The sequence below is a fragment of the Gossypium arboreum genome, chromosome 1 (assembly GCF_025698485.1).
Source record: "Gossypium arboreum isolate Shixiya-1 chromosome 1, ASM2569848v2, whole genome shotgun sequence".
NCBI lineage: Eukaryota > Viridiplantae > Streptophyta > Magnoliopsida > Malvales > Malvaceae > Gossypium > Gossypium arboreum.
In genome coordinates, this window is record NC_069070.1 from 44,156,217 (window position 1) to 44,174,259 (window position 18,043).

General features: G+C 32.4%; 1 protein-coding gene across 1 annotated transcript; it reads left to right on the top strand.

The window, feature by feature from the left end:
- Positions 1-5,239: 5,239 nt before the first annotated feature.
- LOC108482433 (non-functional NADPH-dependent codeinone reductase 2-like) lies at positions 5,240-6,794 on the top strand. Its single transcript, XM_017785565.2, has 3 exons — positions 5,240-5,684; positions 5,771-6,014; positions 6,110-6,794. The coding sequence occupies exons 1-3, from the start codon at positions 5,344-5,346 to the stop codon at positions 6,512-6,514; spliced, it is 990 nt and encodes a 329-aa protein (XP_017641054.1). The 5' UTR covers positions 5,240-5,343; the 3' UTR covers positions 6,515-6,794.
- Positions 6,795-18,043: the final 11,249 nt, after the last annotated feature.

Sequence of the window (18,043 nt, forward strand, 5' to 3'; positions counted from 1 at the left end):
TGAATTGCAAGTCCAGGCTAAATTCAGTCCTCAATTGGGTTACCCGTCCGGGCAAAATCCTTAATGCACCCATATTCTTCAAGAGGCTCGATCACTCAAGGAACACCCGTCTGGGATAGATCCTTTCTATTTTGAGATCATGGGATTACCCGTCGGGGCTAAATCTTTTTCTGCAACACATGCAAGATCTTATGTCATGTAAGCCATAATTTATCCGTTGGATTTCCCTTTCCATTTCAATCGGGACATTTATCATTTTTCATTCACACAAGCACATTACATAAATTATCATGTAAAGAATATCTAATTTTCATACATTCAAGAACACACATATTTAAGTATATTAAGAGTTTACTTCGGGTTATACGAACTTACCTGGTAATTACTTTGGTTTCGTATTTCGGCTATTTCGAAACCTTTCGTTTTCCACGGTCGACCTCTGGAATTGGTTCCTCGGGGTCTATATCAATAAAATTTGACTATAAATACATCACATTTTTCATTTTAGGAATTAAAACTCACCCTCGGGCAAAATGACCAATTTGCCCCTAACCTTTCACACTTTTACAATTTAGTCCTAAGGCTCGTATAATGAAATGCATGAAATTTCTAAGTTACCCAAGCCTAGCCAAATATTTTTCTTGCCTATAGCAGCCTACATTTTCTTTCATTTCACATTTTTCTACCCATTTTCACAACTTTTACAAAATGGTCCCTTAAGCCATTTCCATGAAAAACTACTTAGTAAAAGTTGTTTACTATCCTTTAAACTCTCATATTCCTCCATAAATCATCAAAATACAAACATCTCATGCATGGGTAAATTTTTGAAAATGAACCCTAGCTTGAAATATGGGTAGAAATAGAGAGAGCATGTTACGAGGATCTCAAAAATACGAAGAGCGTTAAAAACGGGGCTAGGGAGCACTTATTATTGAGCTTGAAAATTTTGAAAACCCTAGCTATGGAGACCATTAGAATTTCAGCAGCATGGAGAAGAAAATGAGCTGATTTTAGCTTGATTTTCCCCTTTTTTATTTAGTTTATTGCCAAATGACCAAAATGCCCTTTTTTACTAAACTTCCAAAATTTTCCATGCATGCCCATTTTTGTCCAAAAACTTAGAAATTGGGAAAATTAATCTTTAAGGACCTCTAATTAATAATCCATAGAAATTTCATACGAATTGCTTCTAGAACCCAAGTTTTGCAATTTATTCAATTTGGTCCTTAATTTCCAATTGGACACCTTACACATAGAATTTCTTCATGAAACTTTAAAACATGCTTATTTTCATATCCTAGACCTCATAATGATCATAAAATAATTATTTTAACATTGAATTTGTGGTTCCCAAACCATTATTCTGGCTAGGCCCTAATTCGGGATGTTACACGGCTTGGAACACGGGCGTGTGACACAGCCCTGTGAGGTACGTGGCATGGCAACGCTGTCGTGTGTCATCTAAGGATTTCTTAGGGTACAAGTCAGTGAGTTACACAGCCTAACACACGGGCGTGTGACATGGTTGTGTCACCCTACTCAAAGAGTTACACAGGTAAGGGCACAGGCTGGGACACAGCCGTGTGACCCTAGTTCAAAGGTGACACTACCTGAGACACGGGCGTGTGCCTCAGTCGTGTAAGGCACACGGCCTAACCACATAGCCGTGTATGACCTCTATTTTTCAAATTTTACAATTTTGTCTAAAAACTTCTATTTTGTTTCAAATTTGTCCCAACATGTTTCTAAGCTATTTTTTAGGGCATCGAAGGCTCGATTTAAGGAAAAAGTGCATGTGTATGAATGGTTTATTATATGTTTCATTTGTTTAAATATTATGATTAAAATTGTTTCCAATTGTACGGTAATGCTCCGTAAACTAAATCCGGCGACGGAGACGGGTTAGGTTGTTACAGTAAGGAAGTGAAGAAGAGGAAGGAAGTGATGAAAATGAAGAAGACAAAGGGGAGGAGGAAGACATGGAGTAAGATTCCCAAGAGGAGGATGACGACGATTATGAGGCGACCTTTTAATCGCAACAATCTTCACAGAAAGGGCCAGTCATCTGCATCCCAACTTGGCACGTAAATTCGTCCGGTGGGGGTTCTGTGCAAGCCCATGTCTTGAGTAAAGGGAAAGCTCAATAGAAGGGGGCAACCACCCTATTTTGATGGTTAAAAACGATTTTTAGTTTTTGAGATTGTAAAACAATTAACTTGGATGATTTTTATTTTTTGTTTTATATTAAGAGTAGACTAACATTATATATATTTTATGATGAATTTTTATATAGGAACTCGACATAAGGAAAGCACTAAAATTATGAGCTTTAACGAATAAGGAAGAAGAAACCCATCATAAGGGTACGACAATGTCATGATCAATCAGGTAACTTCGTTTCTTATATTTAAGGGTTGCACATTAGGGGCAATGTGCTATTTAAAGTATGGAAGGGTAACATAGAAAATGTATGTTTTATATTCTTAGGAAATTTATGTTTTTATGTCTATTTTTATTTTAATTATTATTTTTCTTGTTAAAAGTGTGCTTGAGCTCATAGAAATACAAATGATTGGTTAGGAACATGTATATAGGTTGATTGCGGTTACTGTAAATTTGACATGATAATGAATTATTTTAAATTTTCAATTATTAGATTACTAAGTTATGTATATTACATTGTAAATAGGCATTAAGTAATTCAATATACCAAATGATAGAGAGAATAGGGAAATGAGTATGCTAGTACGAATAATAGATTGTTAGAATTGTGATTGCTTATTTGATTAAGTTTGTGAATATTGAGATATCTAAGGATGACCTAAGGCATTGTTTTATATAACCTAGAGCCAATAAGCCAACCTTATTAATCAATATTTAGTACCTATATTTGAGCTAGAAAACCCTTCTTGATGAACCTTTATATAAAACCCAAAGCCAAAATGCAAATTGTACTTACCCTTTTTCTTTAGTCCCTGAATTGCACGAACTTAGATATCGGGCCATACGTATTGAGAGGTAGGTAGAGACATGACAATAGTTCTATAAAATCAGAGTGGAATAGGGAGAAACAATGTGATCTAGTGATTATAGTTTAAGATGCAAATGTGCAAACAAAAGAAAAAAATTAGAAAAAGTCAAAATGAGAGAAAAAAAGTATTAGAACAATATAAAAACATTGTGAGTGAGAATGTATTGAAAAAGTCAAAATTGACCAAAAACAAGGTTGCAAAATTAGAAAACTCAGACTTTAGTGCACAAAAACTCATAAGCTGACCATAGTTACTAGTATTACATTGTGACTTCCTACATGGAGAAATATGAAAGCTGAGAGAAAGAGGGATAAGCCAGTACTGAAGGAGGAGAATAGAGGACAATATGATGTGCCAAACTAATTTCGTGATTATTATTAGAAATATGTTTTTTATTTTAACAAAAAAAGAAAGAAATTTTATTATTTTAAACTATTCCTTAAATAAAAGACTTAAAATGAATTTTAAATAGAAAATGTTTCCAATAAAAGTACCATGAAGACCCTTGTATTAGGAGTTAGATTACATTTTAGACCTATACTCAAAAAATGGGTAAATTAGTCTTTATACATTAACTCAAAGAGTAAATTGGCCCTTTTGTTAAAAATTTAATCCACTAGTATTGTTAAAAATTGACGTGATTGACGAAATAACCAGACAGTTATACATGGTATGCCACATGTACCTCATACTAGTGTACAATAATTAGTTTTAATAGTAAAAATAAATAAAAATTTTAACAAAAAGACTAGTTTGCTCTTTAATTTAACGATAGAGACTAATTTACCCTTTTTATTATTATAGAGAACAAAATACAATCTAACTCTTAATGCAAATGGCTTCTTGATATTTTTATCAATTATTTCTATTTAAAAAATTGATTCTAAATATAAAAGAAATATTTATATTTATTTTTGAATTAAATCAAGTATTAATTATTTATCAAGACGTGGATTCAATATTATGTGTTAAGATAATTGTACGGCACCACGTAATATTACTAAAATATGTATTAAGATTTTAATGATGGGAAGCCAATAAGTCAATCAAAATCAGAATATTTTGATACAGATGATACTAATAAAGCAATAATTAATTTAGCCACAACTCTCCATAAAAAATTATCGAATCTCAATGAAATAAGAAATAGAATCCAATCAACGAAGTCGAATCTCCTTAATTAATTGAGATCGGATCTGCCATGTACGTGCTTATATAGAAAATAAAAATAGTTTTTAAAATAATAATAAATCGAATTACCACGATAATAGCGAGCAGGCACTTGCATTTATTTTCTTTGGTTAATATCTGCTCCATGTGTCTCTACATTTTATATATTTGAAATTTAATTTTTACTTTTTAAAATTAAAATTCAAGTTAAATTATTAAAATTATTAATCTTTTTCTTAAATTTGTTGCTATAACATTTTAAAATAATAAAAAAGTTGTTCAATTGGTAACCAAGTAATAAAATAAAATAACTTTATAATAGATATGAATTTAACATAATAATTTTATTAGTATTAATAATTGAATTTGTATTTTCAAATTCAAAAAGTAAAAACACTAGAATTTTGAAAATAGAAGTAAAGAGAATAATTTTAAATGTATGAAGAATATAGAGACTTGAAGTAAATTTTAACCTTTATTTATTAAAAAAATCAAAACGGAATTAAATTAGGAAAAAGGACACAAATTATGAATTTTTTCACTTTATGATATTTAATTTGATCTTTATTTTATTAAATTTTATTTTATTTTTGTTATAAATGTTATATTTTAATTCAAACTACTAACATCGAAAGATCTAGTTAATAAGTTGGTGAGGAATTAAGAAAAAAACAAAAACAAAACAAGAATAATAAAATAATAAAATAATTATTTTAGTAATTAAATGATAAGAAATTGAGTTTTTTTTTCTAAAAATCATATCAATGGGCTAATGAAAATTTTAACTGACTGAGACTTAGATATATTGTTTTTTTTCTTAGACTAAAATATATGGTTAATAAAAGTAAATATTAAATCATATTAAATTAAAATATAATCATTAAATTGCTAAATTGAGTACATTCCTAAGTGAGAGAAACAGAATTCAATCCCCAAAACAAATCAAAATGGCAGTAGACACGGCAAGAGAAAAATAATAAAAAATGAGAAAGAACTTATAAACTTGCAGGAGAATGAAAAATCAGATCATACAGATGCCTACTGGAACTTGTAATATATATTTTAGCTTTGGGATTCAAAGATCGGTGCGCTGGTACAGGATATTGATATTTGAATATCATACTTTCAATCGCAGGAGATGGAGTTATCTACCATTGCAGGGCAAAGCATCCCAACTTTCCCTCTCTATTCAACTGCTGAGAAAGCCATTCCCCTTTTAGGCTTTGGCACAGCTGAATACCCTTTCGGTGCTTCCATTCATACCCTGAAAGAAACCATTCTCGAGGCTATCAAATTGGGGTACCGTCACTTCGATACTGCTGCTATTTACCTATCTGAGCAGCCTTTAGGTGAAGCAATATCAGATGCTCTTCGTTTGGGGTTAATCAAATCCAGAGATGAACTCTTTATCACTTCCAAGCTCTGGTGCAGCGATGCACACCATGACTTTGTTCTCCCAGCTCTCAAGAAAACACTCCAGTATTCATTATCCCTTTGTTTCCTTGATGTTTTCGTTACGTGCGATGCTTTTTATTGGTTTACTAATGATTTCTTGATTTTTACAGGAATTTGAAGCTGGAGTATCTTAATCTGTTTCTAATTCACTGGCCACTGAGTTTGAAGCCAGCCAAATATGAATTTCCTTTTCAGAAGGAGGACATTATTCCTTTTGATCCTAAATCAGTATGGGAAGCAATGGAGGAGTGTCAAGGTCTTGGCCTAACGAAATCTATAGGAGTAAGCAATTTCTCATGTAAGAAACTCGAAACCATTCTTTCCACTGCCAAAATCCCTCCTGCAGTGAACCAAGTGAGGACCACTTTAATATCCACTTAATGAATTTTTTATGTTTTTCAACTAAAGTTAATGGTGTAAGATGATTAATGTTGGATTTGGGGTGATAGGTGGAGATGAACCCACTGTGGCAACAAAAGAAACTGAGGAAGTTTTGCGAGGAGAAGGGCATACTTGTGGAGGCTTACTCTCCTTTGGGGGCCAAAGGAACGGCGTGGGGAACAAATCGGGTGATGGAATGTGAGGTACTCAAAGAAATTGCTCAAGCCAAGGGAAAATCGCTTGCTCAGGTTTGTTTGAGATGGGCACACGAACAAGGAGTGTGTGCGCTTGTGAAGAGCTTCAACAAGGAAAGGATGAAACAAAACCTTGATATTTTTGATTGGAAGCTCACTGCTGATGAGTCGCATAAAATAAGCCAACTCCCACAGTGCAAAGGGTTTCCAGGTGCGGCATTTTTATCAGATGACGGCCCTTACAAGTCTGTTGAAGAGCTTTGGGATGGAGAGATATGAATTTCATTATCCACTGGATTTATTACAAATAAACCAATTAGATCCTTAGTCCGTTGAAGTGCAAAGGGTTTGCGTGATGATAGATCAGCATCCTTTGAAACCTAAGAAACCTTGTGCAAGTTCCTTTCCTAGAACATCTTCAAACTAATAAGTGAAACAAAACCTGTTGGTATTAACAGATGGATTTTTCTGCAATATGAATTTTCTCTAGAGTGGTTTCCAATCTATATCATATGTTAAAAGGATAAAATTAATTAATTTAATTAAAATATTTTTCGTTATACAATTAAGTTGCTAAATTCTAAACTTTTAAATTGAATATTTTGATAAATTTTGTTACGGTAAAGTTTTCGACATTTATAATGTGCTAAAATTTTAAATTAGAATCAAATTTTTTAGAAGTTGCTCGTATAAGGGCCAAACATTTTAAGGTAATCAGAAAAGGACTAAACCTTTTCAAAAGTGTTCAAATAAGAATCAAATATTTCAATATAATCAAATAAAGACTTTTTAAATATCGCATATTAGGTATGAAATTACTTTTTATTTTTTTCTTTTCGTTTCAAGTAATATTTCACTTAGGTGCCATGTGTTCTATTTTTAAACACATCATCATTCACCTAAATTTGTACTACAAACTAAGGTGAAGTGCATAAAAATCCTTTATTTAAGCACTTTTAAAATTTATTATCCTTGTTTGACCATTTTATAATGTTTAACCCTTTATAGAAGCACTTTAAAAGGTTTAACCTTAATTTGAACATTCAACTTTAATAATTTATGAATGAAATCATAGTAAACAACTTATAAAGGAACAATGATATTTTTAAAAAATTTACAAAATTTATTTTTATAAATTATATGAAAATTTTTAATTTAAAGGAAATTATTATAAATTATGATAACTTTGTTAATTATTAGAAAAATATTATTTAAAAATATTAAATGATAGACAACATAATAATCAATTTCATTAATTATTAAGTATCATCTCAAGATGTTTGTAATATAGATAACAAAATAACAAAAATAATTTAATGACTATTGTTAATTAAATAATTACAAAAGTTATGTAGATGATGAAATTTTGATAATGAAGATCAAATATATGAAAACAATAGACCTAAATATTTGATGATCTAATTATGAATTGTCAAATTTTGATAATTTTTAAAAATTAAGTAGTAAAAATCATAGTAAATTTTCTTATGGTTTCGAATTATAATAACACGTAAATAATGTTATGTGGTATGTTGAATGATGTGTCTAGTAGTACCATGTTCTCCAATTGTTAGTCTTTAACAATTGGCTGACTAAAATTTTTAATTTTGTTAATGAGTGTCTAAATTGACAATTTTACATAGTTTGATGTATGAAATTCAAAGAATGTTGAATTGAATTATTCTCTAAAGGGAAGCAAGGGAAACATGTTGTTGCATATGAAGAGAAAGGGATTTATATGGAAAAAGAGGAAATTGAAGGTGATATTGAGGCAAATACAAAGACAGTTGCAATTACCCCCATAGCTACCAAACCTACCTTAGCTTCCCAGAATCGATTACTACAACACTTAGATGAGGAGATTGTTGAATTAGATAAAAGCATCCAATATCTTGAGAACTAACTGAGGGTGCTACAACATTTAAGGCTGTGTGCTTAGCGCTACAAATTAGACATTCTTACCTAGAAGTAAAGTCCTTTGGCAATTTTTGGAACAAAAAGAGGGACAATGTGGAAGCAGTAGTGATTTTGATATTTTGATATGACTTTGTTTATGGTTTTCTGACTTTGATTTTAGCTTTTTTTCAAATTTCTTTCCTATTTTGATGATGATAGATGATGAACTATATTTTTTATTTACTTAAACTTTATATGATATTATCCTTGTCCCTTTAATTATTAATGTGATCCATCTTTATCTGTTAATGGTTGAATAATTGGTTGTAATCGTAAATAAATACATGGATTAAGGGAGAGATATGTATTATGAGGGAGTAATTTGTTGATCAATCCTTGTTTCATGAAAATTATTTTTGATGTTAAAACAAATTTCCAAATATGGAGATTGTTAGAGGTAGTTTTGGTTTTCAACTACAATGGCAATTGTAACTTGAGGTATAACTATAAATTGACCAAAACTTGTCTTATTGTGTTGGTAATTTTTTATTATCCAGAATGATATGGGCTTTTGTTTATGATCACTACAAATTAGTTATGGCCCATCTTTAATGTTCAAACGTGTAGAACTAAATCATCAAGGATCTAATTAAAGTCTTTCAATGCAAAACACGTTTCTTTATTTGATGAGATAAGATCATTTGACTTTTGGATATCTTAAAGATCTCAATCTTTATATTAGCATTTATAAAGACAATTGAAGACTTTTTATATGGTTATGTATATGGGGTTTACAACAACGATTTATTATAACTTATCAAGTTTAAAAACTTGTATATATGATCAACTTGTATTTGGTCAAATATACTGAGAGAGGGTACTCTACTTTTATTCATTTTAGGAACTATGCTTTGAGTGTAAAAAGTATAGTATGAGTTTACGCTTAAACTTGTAAGGAGAAAGTTTTAGGGAAAAGTGATTCAAATTAGAGTATAGTGTAGAACTTCAGTCATAGCTTATACTTATTGAAGTATAGTGAATTAGCTCTCTGGACAAGGCCCCCAGATGTAGGAAGAATTTGTGTAACACCTGTAACACCCCTAACCAGTATCCGTCACTAGAATAGGGTTACGGAGCATTACTAGACTTATTTCGTAAACAAACATACATTTCACATACATTTTCCAATTCCAAATACAAGTTATTCATAATCAATAACTATGTCCCTAATACGAGCCTACTAGGCTCAAATCATGCATTAGAAGTGGTTCGGGACTAAACTGATAACTCAGGAAATTTTTAGAATACATAGAAAATTTTACAAAATACAGGGGACACACGCCCGTGTCCAACCCCATGTAACTCTCTAACTTGGGTCACACAGCCAACACACACGCTTGGTGACTAGCCCGTATGCCAGGCCGTGTGCTAGGCCGTGCCAAACCTGTAGGGTATACTGACTTATGCCACATGGCCGAGTCACACTTCTGTGTGCTGGGCCGTGTGGAACATACTGACTTGATTTCTAATTAAACACCAGGGGACACACGATCGTATCACCTGGTCATGTGTCACCTGACCCTGTGTCACACACAGCTGAGACACAAGCCCGTGTCTCTGCCAGTGTGGACAAAAATAGGCTATTTGCCAAGCCATTTTTCTCACCCAAACTTTCAATCACCTACACAAACCAAATGGCATATAACATTGCATAAATAGGCATTTCAACCAAACCTAATCAAGCCTAATTCATGCTAAATCCATACCATTAATCACAAGATACACAAGTATCACAATAAGCCATTTAATTTCATACCAAAATTCACATTCTCAAATCATCAATATGGTTACTTTCAACTATGCATCACTTTACCCAAAACCACAAGCATACCAATCTCAAATTCAACCATTTGATACTCCAAATACCAATTCATCAAGCATATAAATGGAAATTATAATCAAAAGGCCTTTTTGCACACATATACATCACCAAGCATGCCACAATAAGCCAAGTCACATGGCTATACACATAACTAACCATTCATCATTTACAAGCCAAATCAAATGGCTAAATCCATTACTAACATATATATTAAAATTACCATAACTCCTACACATGCCATATAACCAAATACATAATTTCAAAAGTACCAAAGTGATAGCTTGATAGTGTGATGATGTAATAGCCCGATTTTAGGTTTAGTTAGAATAGTGGTTTCGAGACCATAAATTCGAAGTTAGAGAAACTATTTTATTATTTTTTAATATTATTTTATGTTTTATAGCATGATTATATAGGTGCATGAAAAATTTGGTGAATTAATTTTAGCGATTGTGAGCCCAATTGTGAAAAAGGACTAAATCGCATAAAGTGCAAAAGTCCTATTTTGATAGCTAAGGGTGTTAAATAGCTAGAGAAACAAAATTAGGGGTTCTTAAAAGGGTAAATAGACCCTTTGATAAGTGATAGCCGGCCATAGGAGACAAAAGATAGAGAAAGTCAAAGTTAGGTGGAAATTTGGTAATTTATTTGACCAAAATGGAATAAAATAAAGAGGAAAAGATATCATCCTTTTCTCACCCTCTTCACCACTGAAAATACCAAAAAAAAAATGGGGGTTTAGAAGCTTGAAAATTTGCAGCCACTCTTTACCTTCACAAGTAAGTGATTTTGATAGTTTTTCTTAACGATTTTTGTATTTTTGAACCCTTGTAGCATGAGTTTCAAATGAGGGGACTATTTTGCAAAATGATTAAAATTTTAGGGTTTTTCCATGATAGTAAACATGTTTATTTCTGAAATTTTATGGAATAAAATGAATCATGGTTGTTAAATAAACAACTTTTGTGAAGTAGTTTTCATGGAAACCCTAACTTGGGACCATTTTGCATAAGTTGTGAAATAGATCTTACATGTGTGTAATAAAGAGAATTATGGACTGCTTCTAGTATAAAAAGTATTCGGCTAGGCTTGTTTAGTGAGAAAATGTGATAAAAATAGATTTTCGGACCTAGGGATAAAATGGTCATTTTGAGGAAGTTTAGGGGCAAAATGGTCATTTTGTCCAATTATGAATTTTCGAGTGTCTAGATTAATATGCTGATGAAATGAATGGATATTTTATCATTTTAGATCAAGAATTACAAAATTCGGGCCTAGACCGGGGAAAAACAAAGCTAGTGGATTAAGCCGAGCTAGTCGCCTACATATTGTATACCGAGGTAAGTTGTATGTAAATAATACAACTACATTGTTATTATATGTGTTTTAATTGATATAGCATAAATTGCTTGTTTGTTGAAATGATTATGTATGATGAATATTGAGATAGTAGAACTCCCGTTTGAACCTTAGGAAATAAATCAGATATTCATGCCATGACATTCGGGTTATTTGTGTGCCAGTGTAAGACATGTCTAGGACATGCATCGGCCACATTATGAGAACCAATGTAAGACCATGTCTGGGACATGGGATCGGTATTGAGACGAGAGCCAGAGTAAGACATGTCTAGGACATGCATCAGCCTCGAGATGTAAGCCAGTGTAAGACATGTCTGGGACATGCATCGGCTACGATATGTGTCAGTGTAAGACCATGTCTAGGACATGGCATCGGCACGTATAGAGGTACCAGTGTAAGACCATGTCTGGGAAGCATCGACATGGATATTGAGAGCTAGTGTAAGACCATGTCTGGGATATGGCATCGACATTATACCCTATGTTTGAGGCTTAGTGAATATTCGATAGCATTCCAAATGGTTCAACGGTGAGAGTTACAGTTTAAGTTAAACGAGAAAAGCATAAAAATGTTGTGAGTAGTATAGGTACCTATTTGAAATGTATGAGATGTGAGCTCAATATATGCTATGTGAATTGTATTGGACAGTGATGAGTAAGTTGTGCTTATACCTACTTTTGTATTATGACCATGATGATGAATGGTAAAGTTGTTGTTATATTTATTTGCATGCAACCTACTAAGTTTTATGCTTACTCCATCTCCTTTCCATTTTCTTATAGTGCCGCCTAATTAGCTCAAGGATCATCAGACGTCGGAGGCATTGATCACACTATCAACCGAAACACTTGGTATAGTTGGATTTATTATTTTGAATATGGCATGTATAGGGCTTAGACTTTTGAGTTTTGTGTCAATGTTAATTTGGCCAAATGTGTAGGCTTGGGATGAATCCCTTCATTTTGTATAAAGCCTTGGAAAATGGCTAATATTCATTATTGATATATGCAAATGATGAAATTTTCATGAATGAGTTAATGCCTTGTGTGGCTGATTGGACTTTGTGCTGTTGTGTGGATTTGTCATGTTAGATGTTATGTAGGTTGCTGCGAATAAGGGTGGCATAAAAGCTTAGTGAATAGCCTTATTTTGTCCACACGGATACACACATGGGCATGTGTCTCACACACAGCCAGTCCCATGGGCATGTTGTCCAGTCGTGTGTCCCCTGCACATTAATTTTACAAGTCAGTATGCATGGTAGTAAACACACAGATAGAGAAACGGCTGTGTGTAACACCCCCTTACCCTAGACCGTCGCCGGAGTCGAGCACTGGGCGTTAATAGACTTAAATTATCACTTAAACAATTTCAAACAATTTATTTCACCTTTCGTAATAAATTGCCCATCTGCGTCACAGTCGCTAAAAAAATAATATCTTGAGTTACAAAACTCAAAATTAAAATCCGTAAATTTTTCCTGAAACTAGACTCATATATCTATTTAGTAATTTTTTTCCAGAATTTTTGGTCAGGCCAATTAGTGCAGTTTATTAGTTAAAATTTCCCCTATTTTAGTGTTTGACTGCTATGACCTCTATTCGCTACGAATCACTTTTCTTTCTATACACATTTAAGATAACTATTCTGTTTGTTTTTCATAAAAGTAGTCTCAATAAGGAATCTATACATATAAAGTATGACTCCTAATTATTTTTATACAAGTTTTAGTGTATTTATAAAGTAAGAACATGGGATTCAGAAATTGCTCTGACCCTATTCCACCAAAACTCACATTTCTCATAAAATACAACTCATTTACCTATTTTGTTTCTTCCATATGAAAATAGACTCAATAAGATTAAATTTCATTTTTTATTCATCATCTAATTCTTTCTCTACTATTTTTAGTGATTTTTCAAACTCACATCATTGCTGTTGTATGATATTGTTTTATAGCAAATTTCACCTTTTTATGAATTTCCATAGATTAGATAACACATTAAGTATACATAACACCAAATGTGATCTTGATTAGCCATTCCAATGGCTAATCATTACCAAACATTTCCTTACCACACAATAGCCATATCATAATATCACATACAAAAAATGACTATAATGTTATACATGCCATACTCAAAATATACAAGCCACTATACCAAAATGGTCCACGGATAGTGTGAGCGAGCCTCCGACCATTTCCAATTTCTGAGCTGGCTTGTCAAAACTACAAAGAATGGAAAGGAGGGAGTAAGCATAAATGCTTAGTAAGTTCACATGTAAATAGCAGGAAACATAATCATGCAATCCAACATAAAACATCATTTGTATAAATATCACCACGACATTCATGTTACATTTGCATTTACTATCTTACCACGATTTCATCATACCAAGTTCTCAACCTGAGGGTTTAAGTGCATACCTGTCCAATTTTCTCATTCACCACACTTACCAACATGCCACCTTCGTATTAAGTATTCTCATTATTCACTTAAGATTCACCCGTTGAACACATCAGAATATAATTTGGATACACGGATTGCATGCACATAAGTGCCATACCCGCAGCTAGACAAACTCAATAGCCTGCGAAAATTATGTAGGCAAGCTACCATGTAGCCCACCTATAAGTGAACTCGGACTCAACTCAACGAGCTCGGGCATTCACATCTATAAGTTAACTCGGACTCAACTCAACAAGCTCAGAACTCAAATGTCTTAGTGACATGTCACTTGTATCCTAATCTATTCCCAAGATTCAAATGGGATTTTCCTCAATCACTCATCTTTGCTGTCTTCCACGGAATGTCGAAACCGATACTTGATAACATTTCATATTTATCAAGTAGCTCACATAATTTGCATATTACTAAATAATAATCCACAAAGCATAATATTAATAATCATCATATCATATAAATAACATTAAATTACTTAAAATGAAAATTATGTTAGTACATTTACACATGAACTTACCTCGGTACAAAATGTTAGAAATCGAGCCTATTCCTCGTAAACTTTATTTTTCCCTCGATCACGACTCGAATCTTGTTTCTTTTGATCTAAAATAAAAAAATTTAGCTTATTTAATACCCACATTTATTAAAACAGTCCTTGACTCAAACTTTGGCAAAATTACATTTTTGCCCCTAAAATTTTACATATTTACACTTTTGTCCCAAGGCTCGGAAATTAAACTTCATCCTATTTGCTTATGTTTTATGACATGATGATCATTTTTCCCTTCTATGGCAACATCAAATTCTCACTCTAACATGTACTTATGAGCATTAGGTATTTTTACCGATTATGTCGTTTTACTTATTTTTACGTAAAATCGCTTAGCAAAAGTTGTTTAACACAATTTCAAGCTTCATATTCTACCATAAAACATCAATATAAACACATTTCACCTATGGGTATTTTTCCAAATATAAACCCTAGGTTAAATTATTGCTAGAATAAGGTTAATCAAGTTACCGGGACTCTAAAAACGTAAAAAACATTAAAAACGGGGCTAAAATGGACTTACAATCGAGCTTGGAAGCTTGAAAAACCCTATTTATGTCTTCCTCATGTGAAATTCGGCCAAGGGGTTGAAGATGGACAAAAATTGGCTTTTAATTTTATTTTTAATTCATTTTAATAACTAAATGACCAAAATGCCATTAATTAAAAACTATGGTGTTTTATCTTCCTTTAGGTATTTTTGTCCAAACTAGTATAATGGTATAATTACTATCCAAGGACCTCCACTTTAAAAACCCATTACTCACAAGTACTTAGTACCTTTGTGAACTAGAACACACATTTTACAACTTTTGCAATTTAGTCCTAAATATCAAATTGGACCCTCTATCGATAAAATTTCTAAACGAAATTTTCACACAATCATGAAATCATGCCATAGACCTTAAAATGATAATAGAATAATTATTTATATCTTGGATTTATGGTCTCAAAACCATTATTCTGATTAGGCCCTAATTTGGGATATTACAACTCTTCCCCCTTTAAGGATTTTCGTCCCCGAAAATCTTACCGGTAAACAGGTGTGGGTATTGATTCCTTATAGTTTCCTCGGGCTCCCATGTAGCCTCTTCTACTCCGTGCTTTTGCCACAATGCTTTCACGAGAGCGATACTTTTATTTCTTAGTTGCTTGACCTCTCGAGCTAAAATCTTAATCGGTTCTTCATTGTAAGTTATATCCGGTTGTAGCTCAATATTCGTCGGTGAAATTACATGTGAAGGATCCGAACGATACTGACGTAACATAGATACGTGGAACACATCATGAATCTTCTCTAATTTAGGTGATAATGCTAACCGATATGCTACCGGTCCAACTCTTTCAATTATCTCATACGGTCTGATAAAACGTGGACTCAACTTGCCTTTCCGACCAAACCTAAGAACTTTCTTCCATGGAGACACTTTTAAAAATACCTTATCGCCAACTTGAAACTCGATTTCTTTTCGATTCAAATCCGCGTAGGATTTCTGTCTATCTGAAGCAGCTTTCAAACAATGTGACACCCCTAATTTGACCCTAGTCAGAAAGTGGTTTCGGGACCACGAAACCGAGTCATAAAAATAATTAACAGTCATATTCGATGCTTATTATATGTGAATATGAATGTGTGGAAGTTTCATACTTTAATTTTATCATTTGTATGCGAAATTATTAAATAGGACTTGTATGAGAAAATTTAGAAATGTGCTAGGCAAATGCTAAAGTGGCCTATTAATATATGTTGGAAAGTGCTTGTACTTGCATGTCAAATTAGCCAAACTATAGGTAGTGGCCGGCCATGCTACAAATTATATAATCAAATATGAATTTTCTATTAACTTTAATTAGCTAGATGCCATATTATCATGGGTGAATGCAATAAAATAAAGAAAGAATAATTAAAGGAAGGAAATGGGTGAAAGAAACAAAGTCTTCATCCATGTTTCTTCCTAGCCGATTCTAAAGGAAGCAAAGAACAACCATTCGGTGATCTTGAACTCAAGAATAAGGTGAGTAGTTCATGCTAATTCTTGAAATTTTAGTATATTTTGAGTTAGTTCTTAAGTTCCTTGCTTAACCCATGACAAAATTTTGAGTTGGGTAATGTCTTAAGCTTTCGCCATAGTAGAAATTAAGGGTTAGATTGTTATTTTTTGTGTGGTTATTTGAAGTTTAACTAGTTAATACTTAAGTCTTGGTATTTGTACATGAAATAGATGAATGTGAAATGGTTGAGTTACTTGAACAATTCGCTTTGTAATTGATTTTTTAGTATAGACCTTGAGTAATGCTAGACATAGATTTTGGTTTTGATAGTGCTTATATGAGTTTAATTAATTCAATTTTGATAATATAATGATAGCTTAAGATAAACAACATTCGGTTATGAATTTTGTGTTAAATCGAAAATGGATGCTAGTTGAGCTATGAACAATTACTTAATAACGAAGAGAATATAAGCTTAATGCTAAAGTAGCATTCAACCTCGGAGTAAGTTAAATTAGTAGGAAAATAAATTTTGAGATGGAAAATTTTGTGTTTGACTAAAGAAAAGAAATCGTTGAAGAGTGTTTGCGAACATGGTAAGTGAATTCGGTTAGTGAGCAAATGAAATAAAAAAATTTGGAATTTGATTTTTGTTTTGGGTATGTATGACCAAGTATATTCGGCCACAATAATAATATAATTACATGATGTTATATTATGATTATTGAGCTTATGTATGTGGGTGCATGTATATCTAGTAATATAATGACATTTGGCTTTGATAGTCGATTGATAAGTTATTACCTTAATTACAAGAGCATTTGGTGAAAGTAACATTTGTGTATGAACATATATTAGTTATGAAATCGGTAGGTTTAAGACTAATTGTGGTAATGATAATATATTAAAATGAGATGGATATTTGATTACCGAATGTGAATAATAAGTAAACACTATTGATCAGAATATTAAACATCTCTATCTATACTTATTTAGCTCAAGAGCAAGTGGGGTCAAAGTTGGATAAGGGAAAGGAAAAAGTGATCGAATAGCCGTTGAAATCGTTCGACAACATCCGAGGTAAGTTCTTAAGTAATTGAGTTTGATTCCTTTGTAAATTTTAAGTTTTAAAACGGGATGAATATGAATTATGTATATAGTTAAGGTCAATGACTTTTCTAAATGACGGCATATATGATATTATGTTTTAAATATGTGAATGAGAACTTTACAAAGTAAATTGTATAAATCTGCTACGGACAGCAGCAGTAGCGTGTTTTGGAAAAATTACCATAAATTGTGGGAGTTGTGATAAAGGCTGAATAAACCATGTAATTAAAGCTTGATGCGTCTAGTTTCGTATACAAGAAATCGTGTAAGTAAAGGGGTTGCCGATAATGAGATTTTCAAAGTTGTATGAGGCAGAGTCAGAATGGCTCCGAAATCCCCTGTTCAGTATTCGGAAAATCATTATAAATCGTACAAAAATGATTATAAGATAAAATTTTACGCTTGGACTTCTTAATGAGTCTAATTTCAAACAAAATAAACGAAAACACATTTTGAATTCTGTACAATGAGAAATTAAATTCTTAGTGGAGAGCAGTCAGAGTAGTCAAGCAGTAAAATAGGGGAAACTTTGAGAAAAATCTGGTATTGAT

Coding starts and splice junctions, on each gene's coding strand:
- LOC108482433 (XM_017785565.2), top strand. CDS start 5,344: ATGGAGTTATCTACCATTGCAGGGCAAAGCATCCCAACTTTCCCTCTC. Junction 5,685..5,770: donor GCTCTCAAGAAAACACTCCA/GTATTCATTATC, acceptor TGATTTTTACAG/GAATTTGAAGCTGGAGTATC. Junction 6,015..6,109: donor TCCCTCCTGCAGTGAACCAA/GTGAGGACCACT, acceptor TTGGGGTGATAG/GTGGAGATGAACCCACTGTG.